The sequence below is a fragment of the Haliotis rufescens genome, unplaced genomic scaffold (genome assembly GCF_023055435.1).
Source record: "Haliotis rufescens isolate VD_foot unplaced genomic scaffold, xgHalRufe1.0.p SCAF_3, whole genome shotgun sequence".
Classification (NCBI taxonomy): domain Eukaryota; kingdom Metazoa; phylum Mollusca; class Gastropoda; order Lepetellida; family Haliotidae; genus Haliotis; species Haliotis rufescens.
Genome location: NW_025964001.1, coordinates 1,195,795 through 1,213,007, shown reverse-complemented (window position 1 = coordinate 1,213,007; position 17,213 = coordinate 1,195,795). Strand labels below are relative to the sequence as shown.

Below are 17,213 nucleotides of genomic sequence, written 5' to 3'. Positions count from 1 at the left end.
TGCTTGCTTGCCGGTGGTCAAGCTTGGTAATGTGGTTGCCGTTCTGCCCTTGTACCATCTTCCCGAGGCAAGTGAGTTAACTGACTATAAAAGTCCAGTTTCCACCCTTGCCGAACTAGGCTGGTATTATGGAGTTACATTTTGGCTGGACTAACGAGTCTATCGCGCACCGAAATCGAAATCCGGTTCGTAAAGTGTCATGCAGATTTCGGTCGATTGCAAGATTTGCAAAGGATGTGCACCGCAAACTCGTCGTCGGTAGATATTTTCCAAATCTTTTCATCTTTTTAATCAAGGTGCTCACGTGATTTGATGCACTTCGCGATGTAAGACACGTTTTATCGAAATATAGATCTTGATTATCGATCAGATCGTCTTGACTGGGCGCCACCGTTTTGTTTGAAGCAAATGCAAGTGATACGAGAGGTGGAATCTGATTGGTCCAAAGGAGAGGGATAGATGGGAAAAAACTCGTAATAGCCACTGTTGGCGCTACGATCGAGTCCAGGAATTCCAGCCTAGTTCGGCAAGGGTGGAAACTGGACTTTTAAAGTCAGTTAACTCTCTTGCCTCAGGAAGATGCCCTTGTACCCGTGTGGATCCTAGCTAATATCACTGGATTGTCTGGTCCAGAAATGATTATTTATCTTTGTTTGTTGTTTAACACCGCACTCAGTAATATTCCAGCTATATGAGGGTGGTGTGTAAATAATCGAGTCTGGATAGACAATCCAGTGATTGACATCATGAGCATCGATCTATGCAATTGGGATACGATGACATGCATCAACCAAGTCAGTGAACCTGACTCCCAAACCTGTCGGTTGCCTCTTACGACAAGCATAGTCCACCCTTGTAGCAAGCATGGGTTGCTGGAATTTGCTGAGTGCACCAAACAATTAAACAATCAATCAGCAGACTGAATAATGATACCCATTATTCGGTCTCAGGCCGAACAAGTCACCTGAAAGAAATGTAATATTTCCATCATTAAATCTAATTTATCTGAGATGCTCCAAGTTGATGAAAAAAGAAGAAATAAATCTTGACCAAAAGGAGTAGCCACAGTTCATTAGGTTTTCACATGAACATGTAAAATATGCTTTATTTCATACATCCATATGATCACAATATATAACATAAAACAAAAATCAATAGAAAACACATAATTTTTATGCTTAAATCCTGATTATTATAATCCTAACCTAGTAACTAGATTTGAAAACATTCACCAACATGATCAATCAGCACCATACTATCACCATCCGCTACTCATGTTACGATATAAATGATGACGTCTGTACAACTCATGCATGAACACATCAACTATATCTGCAAAAACATCAAAAATCATCTAAAAAAACTAATTATGCCAACAAAAAGATATCTTTCTGACAATAATAAGGGGGGTTGGGGTAGCCTTGTGGTTAAAGCATTTGCTCGTCTCGCCAAGGGCCCGGGTTCAATTCCCCACATGGGTACAATGTGATAAGCCCATCTGGTGTCCCCTGCTGTGATATTTCTGGAATATTGCTTAAGCGGTGTAAAACTATATTCACTCATTTACTCACTAATATAATAACAAGTAAATCAAATGTAAAACAACATGATACATGTGTGATCAAATTATGTTTTCGTTGATTAAAATATCAAATTTAAGATTATTTGAGATTGAAAAAGTATATCCTCTAAATAATAAAAACTGGACAAAGACATTGATATCCCCCACATTAGAAAATACTTGTTGCGAATGCATCAACTAGTTATACTGATTGCATAACTACACCCAATTTTAAAGTTGTTGCCATGGAATCTGAATTATTTTTTTTTTAAATCCCAAACTATCAAAAGGCAACATTATATGGTTTTCAAGATCTGCTCCTGAAACAACACTACCACTATTTTCAATCTAAGTCACAAGTTGTTGCTATAGAAACTTGAAAAAAAAGAAGATTTTTTACATCCCCAACTATCAAAAGTCACCAGCTTACCAAGTTTGGTGAAAAAATATTATACAGTTTTCAAATCTTTTTCCTAAAATTATCACAACTTCATTTTCCGCTAGAGTTACAGTTGTTGCAACAGAAACTTCAAAAAGTAAATAAAAAAATTAAATCCCAAACCATGAAAAGGTGCCAGTTCACCACTAGACCTATCAATGTGCCAAGTTTGGTGAAGCCTCATTTTCAAGATGTGCTCTGAAAATAGAGCACTACTGCCATTTTCAATAAGTCAAAACATGGAGGCTCAAAAATAAAGTTTTCCGAAATTCCAAACTATCAAAAGGCACCATTTGCCTACCTACCTAGGTGCTAAGTTTGGTGAAGAAATATTGTTTGTTTTCAAGATCTACTCCAGAAACGGCAACTAACACGTACAGATGCACAAAGCACAGACAGTATCCATCTTTATAATACCCTTGCAAAACGTGTTGATAGGATAACAAATACATGTATTGGGCAATTGATGTATTTTAGTTTAATGTGAAGTTTAACATAACAAATGTTATATTTGGGATAATGTGAAGTTGATGGAGAATTAAAATAAGATATGCCTGGGGGAGGTTTTGGTTCTTAATTTGTGTTGCCAATGTGCATCCAATATATACAAGAAACATTATATGAGTGACTTATTAAACTTATGGAATTGACAATGAAAATATGAAAACATTGTTAAGCCGACATTTTTTCTATTGGTGGGCATGGGTGTTGTTCACTTTGTCATGGCTTTGGCCTTGAGATCCTGACACACAGCACCAAAATAAGTTATAAAAATATTACTGGGACACATGAACAGGTGGAATTTGCACAGTAATTTGAAGTGAAACAAATATGAAAAATTCAACATAATTTATAACATCTGCATCAACATAACAACACGGTACTGAACACAGCATGAACACTTTCACCTTGTAATCAGTCTCCAGCCATGAGCACTGGTTAAGTGGGAACAAGGACACCGAAAGGTGGAATAAATAATTATTGTTGCAATAAATATAATGAAAATATAGTGCCATCTTGATTAACATAAAGTTAATGAAGATACGTATACACCCTCCTGAACACTGCTGAGCTTCAAGCTTTTGGGAGGTAGTTGACCGGGTCATCACGACCGGACTGTGTGGGACATTGCCTGTATCAGTATCATGTAATTGTATAAGTTGTTCAAGTCACAATATGGCTGAACTATTGCCAACGTGACATAACTTTTAACTACCTCACTCATGCTTATAGCAATCTTTAGTCTGTATGGTCTGGACTCAATTATTTACAGGCTGCGTTGATATAACTGGAATATTGCTGACTGCATAACACAACAAACAAAACAAGTCTGTGGAAGACAGCTGCAGACTGTGAAACAAAACACAACAGCACAGCTGGATCCGGGCAAATTGACTGGACAGTCAGTAGGTTTACATACATCTCCACACAGTGAACTGGGCAAGCATTCACTGGTTCTTGTTAAACAATGATTACTCCTTCCCACCAAGATCCCTCTCCGTAAAATATATCTCCATACACAGTGATACGGGCAATCATCCACTGGTTCTTGTTAAATAATGATTACTCCTCTCCATGGAAAGTCTACTTCCTCCTCCACACAGTGGCATGGGCGACTGTCCACTGGTTCTTGCGCGCCGTCTCCCGTATGAAGAAGGGCATGTTGACCTCCTCCAGCAGGTCGAAGTCTGGGCTGAGCCACTTCTTGAGGGCGGAGAAGCCCGTGACTGCGTTGCCACTGGCGTCCTTGTAGCCCCCCAGCCAGTTCTCCTGAAACACAGACATCACAGTTCAGGTGTGTTGCTTGAAGCTGTATGACAGTGTGTCAGCTTTAACTGAAAGCAAACCCCCAAGGGATGCCGGTCGACTGGGGGCCATCACCACATTGGTGGAAGCCAGGAGTGCCAGTGCTGATGACCAATGATCATAATCTGGACATGTCTTGGATTCAGAACCACAAACAGCAGTTCCTGGTAAGGGAATGAAGCACTCAACATAAGTAGCAGGCTTCTCTCATTTTATTGTGATTACTTCATCTGGCTTTATTGTTTAAAATATGTTTTGTCAACTAATTACTTTGAAAATAATCTAATTAACAAAAATATGAGAGCAAGGTTTTGTTTGTTTGTTGTTTAACGCCACACTCCACAATATTACAGCTATGATGGCGGTCTGTAAATAATCAAGTCTGGACCAGACAATTCAGTGATTGACATCATGAGCACGCAATTGGGATATGCAATTGGGATACGTTGATCAACCAAGTCCCAAGCCTGACCACCTGATCCAGTCAGTCGCCTCTTACCACAAGGAGTCACCTTTTACGGCAAGCATGGATTGCTGAAGACCTATTCTACCCCGAATCTTCACGGGTCAAGAGAACAAGGTACTGATCACAGGACCTAATACTGTCCCATCCGAGATTCTCAAGCTATTTAAGTTTTCAGAGAACTGTGACCAATGTGTACAGTGCCATGATGACCTCCACCCTCATAGATAAGTGGGATTCTCCTGTCAGCCATGTCAGTACCCTTTATCCCACATGTCAGTACCCTCTATCCCACACGTCAGTACCCTCTATCCCACATGTCAGTACCCTCTATCCCACATGTCAGTACCCTCTATCCCACATGTCAGTACCCTCTATCCCACGTCATTACCCTCTATCCCACATGTCAGTACCCTCTATCCCACGTCATTACCCTCTATCCAACATGTCAGTACCCTTTATCCCACATGTCAGTACCCTCTATCCCACATGTCAGTACCCTCTATCCCACATGTCAGTACCCTTTATCCCACATGTCAGTACCCTCTATCCCACATGTCAGTACCCTCTATCCCACATGTCAGTACCCTCTATCCCACGTCATTACCCTCTATCCCACATGTCAGTACCCTCTATCCCACATGTCACTACCCTCTATCCCACACGTCAGTACCCTCTATCCCACATGTCAGTACCCTCTATCCCACATGTCAGTACCCTTTATCCCACATGTCAGTACCCTCTATCCAACATGTCAGTACCCTCTATCCCACACGTCAGTACCCTCTATCACACATGTCAGTACCCTTAATCCCACATGTCAGTGCCCTCTATCCCACATGTCAGTACCCTTTATCCCACATGTCAGTACCCTCTATCCCACATGTCAGTACCCTCTATCCCACATGTCAGTACCCTTTATCCCACATGTCAGTACCCTCTATCCCACATGTCAGTACCCTTTATCCCACATGTCAGTACCCTCTATCCCACATGTCAGTACCCTCTATCCCACATGTCAGTACCCTTTATCCCAATGTCAGTACCCTCTATCCCACATGTCAGTACCCTCTATCCCACATGTCAGTACCCTCTATCCCACATGTCAGTACCCTTTATCCCACATGTCAGTACCCTCTATCCCACATGTCAGTACCCTCTACCCCACATGTCAGTACCCTCTATCCCACATGTCAGTCAGTCAGTCTACCCCACATGTCAGTACCCTCTATCCCACATGTCAGTACCCTCAGTACCTTCTATCCCACATGTCAGTACCCTCAGTACCCTCTATCCCACATGTCAGTACCCTCTATCCCGCATCAAGACACATGTGATATCCTCCATATACATACCTTGTCCGTAAAGTCTGGGAGCCATGTGTACGGCGCGGTGATGACAACCACGCCCCCAGAGGCCACAAGTCCAGGGAGGCGCTGAAGGAAGGCAGTGGCATGGTGGAGTCGACAGATGAGGTTGGCAGCCAGAACAATCCCAAACTTTCCCAGATCGCTTCGCAAAGCACACGCATCGCCCTGCTGGAACTCCGCTCGAGATCGGTCCTGACACAAATCATTAGTGGATAATTTTCTACAATGGTATTCATTCTATAAAATTTTGCCTCTTTTCTTTAATGTTCATGCCCTAAATTAAACATTACGTACGATGACAATCACATGTTGATCATTTTTTGCGAAAACGACCAGCTGCCATTCCACAAGGTAAGGCAATGTAAAATAGTGAAAGAAGTGCCTGTAAAATACTCAATCAGTAAACCAGTACACACTGTAAACAGTCTTATAAACACAACACAAGAAACTAAAGCAAAGCATGGGTACAGCAAAGGATGGGTGGGTTTTGTGATATGGCAATTTTGAAGTCATGTAAATTGAATGTATCAGTTCACTTGTTCAGTTAAATCAGTTCACTGACAAAGTTTGAGTGTTGTACTTCCTTACCAACAATTGGTGGTCAATTCTGAATTATTAATGAATCATTTTTGGTTTACAGGCCTTTTTACCAAATATGCAGGTCAGTAGGTCCAAAAATGAAATAAAATTTTCAAAATCCAATTTTAAATGCTTTTAATTTTCTCAAAATGTTAACAATGCATTTATATTGATAGCGACATTATATGAGTTGAGTTTTTTCCTATTTTACTTACTTCTGGTCGGCAGAATGAAAAAAACCCACTGCTTTTCTTTTCTTATACCACATTTATATTATTAGGAGTCGACAGATTTGTAACCAATTTTAATTATCTATAAAAATCTTGAAGTAAGAGTTGCCTACCTTATAGTAGCCTACCTACCTACAAAGGTTAGATGTGACTCATGAGTTTGTTGGGTCAGTACTAACCAGCTGACCGGTACTTAGTACTTCACACCGGTTAAATTTCCAAGGGAGACAACTTGTCCTGTACTAATTTCTGTATACTAAATTTCATGTTGCTGAAACCTGGAATTGACTTACAATATCGGGTGCTACCCTAGCAACAAGGTCGGTGGTCAGGTCTCCCTCATCAACAACAAAATAGTCCATCTTCCCATCAGTCTTCAGTGCATTGCACGCATCAACGAAGGACTGGCTGTAGTCAATCCCCACTACCTGCTCTACAACTCGACACAGTTCGAACGTGGACCTTCCAACTGCACAGCCGATATCCAGAGCTCGGTTCGGAATTCCTGACTGCAGAAAACAACAAACAACATGTCCGTGAATATTGTTTTATGCCTCAGTCAGCACTATTCAACAAGTTCAAGCTATGTCACTGCAGGTAAATTAGTCTAAAGTATGTGTGTTAGCAGTTTAATGCCACACTCAGCAATATTCCAGCTGTATGATGGCAGCCTGGAAAAAATCGAGACCAGACAATCCAGTGATTCATATTGTGAGCAACCATACATGCCACAGGTGTACGAAGACACACAATAAACAACTCGCTGAGTCTGACCACTAAATCATTTGGCCGCCACTGACTGCTGGGGACCTTTTGTTACCCAGAATCTCTACGGGGGCAGCTTATCAGTGCAAGACTTCAAAGTTGTAAACTGATTAACATACAATTAGACTGGTGTGAATAAGAAAATTATCTAACTGAACACTATTTTCCAGAGCTTGTATGAGGCTGTCAATAATGTTGACTTATGTAGAACTTGTTTAGGAGAGTCATTTCAATTGGTTGTTAATATCAAGTGCTTGAGTGAGAGAAACGGTAGTGACAAGACATACTGACATGATGAGTGAGTGAGTGAGTGAGTTGAGTTTAACGCCGCTTTTAACAGTATTCCAGTTATATCGCGGCGTGTCAGCTTAATGTGGGAGGAAAGCCCGAAGTGATGCAGGTCTCAGACGTTTACCACTTCGGTGAAACCCACGAGCACGGGTATGGTGCTGACAAATCTAGAAACATAATTGGGGCTAACCGGGATTCGAACCCGCAATCATAGGTTTCTGGCGTGCCCAAGGGACGCAACTCTGCACAGCGAATCACGGCGCCTTAGACGACTGGGCCACCCATGCCCCAACTGACATGATTAGCATCTTCCACAACAACGCTGTGTCGGTGAATGGGTCTAGAGAATTCATCGTAATAGAACAAACATATAATTACAGGATAGTTGAGGATGTGCTATGGCTTAAACAATGACGACTGCAACGTAAACAGCATTTAATCACTACACAATGAAAACAATTGTTTAATATGATATGACTTAATAAAATGGTGAAAATGTAACTGAAAATTGTTTTCCAAATGGAGATGACAGTCACTCCTTTTTCATGAACCACATAAAAACACACATCATTTTTCATAAAAAAACACATCACAAAGTCAATATGTCGGACACCCATAAATGTCAGTTTCAGAAATAACAACCATTATAATAAAACTATAGAAACAGACATTTATCTCCACCTGCTCAGAAGCCGATATTCTGCCCCAAGTCTGCAGCAAATGTCATTAAAATTACCCAAATTGGAATTAAATATTTCCCAGATGATGTTAATATATGAAGATGAAGCCTTGTTAACTCAGGTTATGACTTTGTAGGGATCACATGGTTTTACTGAAAACAGGACCAATAACTAGGAAGAGATTTTAGTTATATATTCTTTCATTAAATACACTCTCAAAGTACAATGGTAAAATACCTCTAAATTTAATTCCCAAATGTGTGTGCCAGGAGCACTTAGTTTAGAATCCTGGATGAGTCCCCGAGAAGGTTTGTTTGTTTGTTTGTTTGTTTGTTTGTTGTTTAATTCTGCATTCAGCAATATTTCAGCTATATGTCAGCAGTCTGTAAATAATCGAATCTGGACCAGCTATCAAATGATTGATATTATCATCAATTCACCTAATTGGGATACGATGACATGCATCAAACCAAGTCAGCGAGCCTAACCACCCAATTCCGTTAGTCCACTCTTATGACAAGCAAATACACCTTTTTCACGGCAAGCATGGGTTGCTGAATACCTATTCTACCCCGGATCTTCACGGGGAGACAAGCATGGGTTGCTGAAGACCTATTCTACCTCGGATCTTCACGGGAAGACAAGCATGGGTTGCTGAATACCTATTCTACCCTGGATCTTCATGGGTCCCCAGAGAAAATACTGCTGGAGCTCATGCACTGTCATTGATGACACACAACAAATCCCGGACCTTTTAGGGAAAAGTTTCCACTGGCAATTCCCTGAGTGAGTGAGTGAGTGAGTTAGGTTTTACGCCGCTTTTAGCAATATTCCAGCAATATCACGGCGGGGGACACCAGAAATGGGCTTCACACATTGTACCCATGTCGGGAATCGAACCCGGGTCTTCAGCGTGACGAGCGAACGCTTTAACCACTAGGCTACCCGACCGCCCGGCAATTCCCTGACTGTGCATGGCCCTGAACAGCAGCTGTGACATGGAGCCAAACCAAACATCTTGTAGCATACTAGCAATAGGTATTTATCTAGTCTGAAGCAAATGTCAGGAATAAATCCCAAATCGGGACTGAACATTTCTCCATTCATGGCTTGTATATTTCACTGACAACTTGGCCATTAAAGAGGCTTTATGCTGAATTTTACCTTATCTCATTGAACATTTTGAATGCTTTGTTAAAATACAATGTAAGAATATATCAGAATTTAGGAAAATAAGATCTGTACAAAAATTTCCAATTTTGGAAAACAATGTTATTTTTATTTTGTCTGGCAAGAACACTTATATTAGAATCCCAGATGTATAAATCCCTGGGCATGTTAGCTTCATTCAAACATCATCATGAAGAACTAGGATCTTTTATGACATTAAAACTGGAGCATGAACGCCCCACAGAAAAAACTCCATACTCCACAGTCTGTTATCACTTCAGGTAACTCCAGCTGCCACACAATATGACTGATGGGGCACCAACGTCCACAGAGCATTCACCTCCGTTGACACCAAGGTTAATGCATGGTAATAATACACCCCCTTTTAGTTGAAAAACATGACAGGATGTGACAAATAATGTATTGGAGAGCTATTACCCTGAAATAAGAGGATTTTTTATTAGAATTTATATTGGCAGTTACAAATTTGATGAATCTCAAGCATGATTGGCTTAGCACTTGATAACCTCTTGGTAACTTGTTTGTTGCAATATTGATGATGCGGTACAGTGACACCAACAGCCCCAACCCCTGCTGGTGGGGTAGTGACACCAACAGCCCCAACCCCTGCAGGTGGGTACAGTGACACCAACAGCCCAAACCCCTGCAGGTGGGTACAGTGACACCAACAGCCCCAACCCCTGCAGGTGGGTACAGTGACACCAACAGCCCAACCCCTGCTGGTGGGTACAGTGACACCAACAGCCCCAACCTCTGCAGGTGGGTACAGTGACACCAACAGCCCCAACCCCTGCAGGTGGGTACAGTGACACCAACAGCCCCAACCCCTGCTGGTGGGTATAGTGACACCAACAGCCCCAACCCCTGCAGGTGGGTACAGTGACACCAACAGCCCAAACCCCTGCAGGTGGGTACAGTGACACCAACAGCCCAAACCCCTGCAGGTGGGTACAGTGACACTAACAACCCAACCCCTGCTGGTGGGTACAGTGACACCAACAGCCCCAACCTCTGCAGGTGGGTACAGTGACACCAACAGCCCAAACCCCTGCAGGTGGGTACAGTGACACCAACAGCCCAAACCCCTGCAGGTGGGTACAGTGACACCAACAACCCAACCCCTGCTAGTGGGTACAGTGACACCAACAGCCCCAACCTCTGCAGGTGGGTACAGTGACACCAACAGCCCCAACCCCTGCAGGTGGGTACAGTGACACCAACAGCCCCAACCTCTGCTGGTGGGTACAGTGACACCAACAGCCCCAACCCCTGCAGGTGGGTACAGTGACACCAACAGCCCCAACCCCTGCAGGTGGGTACAGTGACACCAACAGCCCAAACCCCTGCAGGTGGGTACAGTGACACCAACAGCCCCAACCCCTGCAGGTGGGTACAGTGACACCAACAGCCCCAACCTCTGCAGGTGGGTACAGTGACACCAACAGCCCCAAACCCTGCTGGTGGGTATAGTGACACCAACAGTCCCAACCCTTGCAGGTGGGTATAGTGACACCAACAGCCCCAACCTCTGCTGGTGGGAACAGTGACACCAACAGCCCCAACCCCTGCAGGTGGGTACAGTGACACCAACAGCCCCAACCCCTGCTGGTGGGTACAGTGACACCAACAGCCCAACCCCTGCTGGTGGGTACAGTGACACCAACAGCCCCAACCTCTGCAGGTGGGTACAGTGACACCAACAGCCCCAACCCCTGCAGGTGGGTACAGTGACACCAACAGCCCCAACCCCTGCTGGTGGGTATAGTGACACCAACAGCCCCAACCCCTGCAGGTGGGTACAGTGACACCAACAGCCCAAACCCCTGCAGGTGGGTACAGTGACACCAACAGCCCAAACCCCTGCAGGTGGGTACAGTGACACCAACAACCCAACCCCTGCTGGTGGGTACAGTGACACCAACAGCCCCAACCTCTGCAGGTGGGTACAGTGACACCAACAGCCCAAACCCCTGCAGGTGGGTACAGTGACACCAACAGCCCAAACCCCTGCAGGTGGGTACAGTGACACCAACAACCCAACCCCTGCTAGTGGGTACAGTGACACCAACAGCCCCAACCTCTGCAGGTGGGTACAGTGACACCAACAGCCCCAACCCCTGCAGGTGGGTACAGTGACACCAACAGCCCCAACCTCTGCTGGTGGGTACAGTGACACCAACAGCCCCAACCCCTGCAGGTGGGTACAGTGACACCAACAGCCCCAACCCCTGCAGGTGGGTACAGTGACACCAACAGCCCCAACCCCTGCAGGTGGGTACAGTGACACCAACAGCCCCAACCCCTGCAGGTGGGTACAGTGACACCAACAGCCCCAACCTCTGCAGGTGGGTACAGTGACACCAACAGCCCCAAACCCTGCTGGTGGGTATAGTGACACCAACAGTCCCAACCCTTGCAGGTGGGTATAGTGACACCAACAGCCCCAACCTCTGCTGGTGGGAACAGTGACACCAACAGCCCCAACCCCTGCAGGTGGGTACAGTGACACCAACAGCCCCAACCCCTGCTGGTGGGTATAGTGACACCAACAGCCCCAACCTCTGCTGGTTGGTACAGTGACACAAACAGCCCCAACCCCTGCAGGTGGGTACAGTGACACCAACAACCCCTGCTGGTGGGGTAGTGACACCAACAGCCCCAACCCCTGCAGGTGGGTACAGTGACACCAACAGCCCCAACCCCTGCAGGTGGGTACAGTGACACCAACAGCCCCAACCCCTGCAGGTGGGTACAGTGACACCAACAGCCCAAACCCCTGCAGGTGGGTACAGTGACACCAACAGCCCCAACCCCTGCAGGTGGGTACAGTGACACCAACAGCCCCAACCTCTGCAGGTGGGTACAGTGACACCAACAGCCCCAAACCCTGCTGGTGGGTATAGTGACACCAACAGTCCCAACCCTTGCAGGTGGGTATAGTGACACCAACAGCCCCAACCTCTGCTGGTGGGTACAGTGACACCAACAGCCCCAACCCCTGCAGGTGGGTACAGTGACACCAACAGCCCCAACCCCTGCTGGTGGGTATAGTGACACCAACAGCCCCAACCTCTGCTGGTTGGTACAGTGACACAAACAGCCCCAACCCCTGCAGGTGGGTACAGTGACACCAACAACCCCTGCTGGTGGGGTAGTGACACCAACAGCCCCAACCCCTGCAGGTGGGTACAGTGACACCAAAAGCCCCAACCCCTGCAGGTGGGTACAGTGACACCAACAGGCCCAACTCCTGCTGGTGGGGAACAGTGACACCGACACCCCCAACCCCTGCAGGTGGGTACAGTGACACCGACACCCCCAACCCCTGCAGGTGGGTACAGTGACACCAACAGCCCAAACCCCTGCAGGTGGGTACAGTGACACCAACAGCCCAAACCCCTGCAGGTGGGTACAGTGACACCAACAGCCCCAACCCCTGCAGGTGGGTACAGTGACACCAACAGCACCAACTCCTGCTGGTGGGTACAGTGACACCGACACCCCCAACCCCTGCTGGTGGGTACAGTGACACCAACAGCCCCAACCCCTGCTGGTGGGTACAGTGACACCGACACCCCCAACCCCTGCAGGTGGGTACAGTGACACCAACAGCCCCAACCCCTGCAGGTGTGTACAGTGACACCAACAGCCCCAACCCCTGCAGGTGGGTACAGTGACACCAACAGCCCCAACCCCTGCTGGTGGGTACAGTGACACCAACAGCCCCAACCCCTGCTGGTGGGTACAGTGACACCAACAGCCCCAACCTCTGCAGGTGGGTACAGTGACACCAACAGCCCCAACCCCTGCTGGTGGGTACAGTGACACCGACACCCCCAACCCCTGCAGGTGGGTACAGTGACACCAACAGCCCCAACCCCTGCAGGTGGGTACAGTGACACCAACAGCCCCAACCCCTGCTGGTGGGTACAGTGACACCAACAGACCCAACCCCTGCAGGTGGGTACAGTGACACCAACAGCCCCAACCCCTGCAGGTGGGTACAGTGACACCGACACCCCCAACCCCTGCAGGTGGGTACAGTGACACCAACAGCCCCAACCCCTGCAGGTGGGTACAGTGACACCGACACCCCCAACCCCTGCAGGTGGGTATAGTGACACCAACAGCCCCAACCCCTGCAGGTGGGTACAGTGACACCAACAGACCCAACCCCTGCAGGTGGGTACAGTGACACCAACAGCCCCAACAGGATAGCAAATTGAATGTTCTACTTCTTGAAAACAAAATGTCGTGGCCTCAATGGGCCACCTTACAATACAATGTTCAATTATCTCTTACACAAAAACCTGTCAGGAGTTGATCCTTACATTGTCTCTATAATGTTTCAAACACAACTCTGCACATCGTCTTGGAAAATCTAGCGAGTCCTTGGGACCAAAGTCGTACTTGAGTACTTCTTGCGGCGTCCCAAAGTGGAACACCAAATACTCATTCAACAGTTTCCGCGATTCATAAACATTGTCGCTCTCTTTGCCTCTCCGCTCAGCATACAGTCGATACGTGCTGTAGGCGGCCACGCCCACTGACAACGCCACAGTGGACATGGCAAGAGTCTTGTGGTCTATTCCAAGCACAGTCGCCATTTCTAATCCCTTGATGTGTGATCCTAAATTGGTTTAACTTCGAAACAGAAAAACGGCACGTTCTACAATCAGCTAAACACGCTGGTCAACACGCTGGAGAGAGAGGAAGTTGTATGTGTGACAATACGCATGCGCGGCTGTCGATCACGCTAGGGTTCTGAAGTGTTTATCAATAGAAATATAGATAACGTACCTATCAGTAGATACAGGTAGATAAGAATTAATCGGTGTATTTAAAATATCATTAACAATATCATATGCAATAAATCATAGGATCACCTCAGAGATGTAACCGCTTTCTATACATATGTTGTATAAGAATGGTCCACTGAGGGGATTCACACACAAAAACGATTCAATAATGGCTTGTGTGTATACATAAATGTCGTCATGTCAAACAATCTGCATGAAGGCGTAAAACCTTTTATACCTTACAACTTATTTACTGCAAGTTTCAGTGCTACTTCTAATTACCCTAACTATCAGATAACAAAAAGTAAAAAAATGTTATCCATTAAAAAAAAGGTTCACATCTCCGTGTGATGAAAAAATATAGCGTGGCATGTTAAAGAGAGACTTCAGCCCATTCGTAGTCCTGTCTAGATGTTATTTGTGCCTGTGTGAAACAGAAATTGTATGTGGAATTAACGTTTACCATTGACTGGTAGACTGATATACAAAATACAGCTCGCTTGAGTCAGCAGCAGATGTAGTGGCGAATTGAGTCACATTTTCTATGCCTGCTAATTTGACCGAGACGAGCCCCTTTAACAAACACAAATTACATCTCATTTTTAGACTAACGCTTAGTCCCTGAAAATATATATTTTCTATAGAACAAATAGCATCATTTAAATTGAAAAGTAGCCCAAGTGTGGTTGGAAATTCAGACAACAAAGAGTAAAAAAGTTGTTATCCATAAAAAAAAAGGTCCGCATCTTCGTGTTCTACAAATTCTGAACGTCAGTCAAACACACTGTGATGAAAAAATATGCAGTATGGCATGTATGTATTTAAAGAGGGTCTTCAGCCCATTCGTAGTCTTGTCTAGATGTTATTTGTGCCTGTGTGAAACAGAAATTGTATGTGGAATTAACGTTCAAGTACCGGTGACTGGTAGACTGATATACAAAATATCAGAGTCAGCAGCTGCAGATGTAGTGGCGAACTGACTCACATTTTCTAGGCCTGCTAATTTGACCGAGACGAGCCTCTTTAACAAACACAAATTACATCTCATTTGTAGACTTAGTCTCTGAAAATACGAGGGGTGTTCATTAAAGATTTCCCCTAAACCACTTAGGGTTATCATATTTGGTTGAAATTTCACATGTGTAATGATACATGTATCTAGGGGTTATGTCTGAATTGGCAGCACCGAACTATTAATCTTACCACTTTTACAGGTGTTATGATCGAGTAGGGTGTGACAATGGAGCCAGTAGAATACCGAGCAGTGATTAGGTTTATATATTTGAAAGGTCGCACACCAAAAGAAACTTTCGATGAAATGAAAGCAACTTAGGGAGAAGATGACCCATCATATGACGTTGTTAAGTGTGGTCGGACATCTGTGGAAACAGCTGCCATTCCAGGTCGCCCCCATTCAGCCATTGATGAGGACACTATCCATCAAGTGGAGACCGCCATTTTGGCAGACCGACGTATAACTGTTCGCCAGTTAGCACAAGATGTCAAGATCAGTGTAGGGTCTGTGGAAAAAATCATCCATGACAATTTGAACATGCATAAGGTGTCTGCACGATGGATTCCCAGTTTGCTCAAGCCTTTCCAAAAGATGGAACGAGTCAATTGCTCAGGGGATCTTTGTGCCAAAAAAAACAGGCAAACCTTTTTGACAGACTTATCACACAGGATGAAACATGGGTCCATGACTATGATCCTGAGACTAAAGTTCAGTCGATGCAATGGAAGCATGTGGAGTCACCACCCCCAAAGAAGGCACGTGTCCAACCCTCTGCAGGCAAGGTTATGCTCACGATGTTTTGGGACCAGCACGGAGTAGTGTTGATGGATTTCTTGGCAAAGGGTACCACAATTACAGGAGCTTATTATGCTTCACTGCTGCGGAAATTGCGGGACGTTATCAAGCTTAAGAGGCGTGGCATGCTGACCAAGGGTGTCCATCTCCTGCAAGACAATGCTCCAGTACACAAGTCTCATGTTGCCAAGACAGAAGCGCGGTCCTCTCCTTCCACATCCTCCTTACTCTCCTGACCTTGCACCATCTGACTTCCACCTCTTTCCAACCATGAAGTCATTTTTGAAGGGAAAACGTTTCACAGATGATGAAACTGATTTCTGAAGTCAAGTCCTGGTTTGAGACGCAAAATGAGGGCTTTTACAAGCGAGGTCTCCATAGTCGCATAAAACGATGGGAGAAGTGTGTAACTCTTGGTGGTTCCTATGTGGAGAAAGACTAATACCTATGCCAAGTTTCATTCCACTAGGTCCATCGGAAGTGGGTCAGGGGAAATCTTTAATGAACACCCCTCGTATATAATTTCGATAGAAACAAATATCTCCATTTAAAATGAAATGAAGTCCCAGTGTGATGAGAGATTCCCTGAACCTAATGAGAATTTACGTTTTAAGGTTTTACATTTGTAATGATAAAAATAAAATCTCCGGTAGACAACTACATAAAAAGTATATAATAAATAGGATGTTCCATGTGTCTTGTGAAATAGCATGTTTCTAACATCTCGTGACGGAGAGAGGAGATATTTTCACTCGTGGCAAACACGATGAGAGAAACATGATATTTCACTCGACACATGAAATATCCTCTATTTATTAGCGTCGGACAATCAAGACAAACCGCGGACCCTTATTTGAGACAAGCACAAATCCTCAGTGTCAGGTCAGAAAAACTGTGTATTGGAAAATGCCTATATCTTCCTTCGATCTATCTTCGTTTTATTTGATGCTCCCCTTGGCCAGGGATATACAGGTCTTATACACCCGACACAAGGCACACATGGTATGGTTTTACGCCGAGTTTAACAATACTGTAGCCGTATCACTACTTGGGACAGCGGCATTGAACTTCACACGTTGTTTATCTAGCATATGGGGAAACGTGACCAGCGAACGATGTAACCACTCGGCCACCCCATCGCTCCCTTACAAAGAGGTGACTCTCAACCATCTGTCAAGGAACCAGTTCTCATGGAGCAGACATTAGAGGGACATCATGCCAAAGTCATT

At 45.1% G+C, this 17,213-nt stretch overlaps 1 protein-coding gene across 1 annotated transcript; it reads right to left on the bottom strand.

Annotated features, from left to right (window-relative positions):
- Positions 1–1,053: 1,053 nt before the first annotated feature.
- On the bottom strand, positions 1,054–14,105 carry LOC124148467. Its single transcript, XM_046519564.2, has 4 exons — positions 13,707–14,105; positions 6,742–6,957; positions 5,625–5,831; positions 1,054–3,770 (listed from the first exon to the last, which is right to left on the bottom strand). Exons 1-4 carry the CDS (start codon positions 13,980–13,982, stop codon positions 3,585–3,587), a joined length of 885 nt encoding a protein of 294 aa, XP_046375520.1. The 5' UTR covers positions 13,983–14,105; the 3' UTR covers positions 1,054–3,584.
- Positions 14,106–17,213: the final 3,108 nt, after the last annotated feature.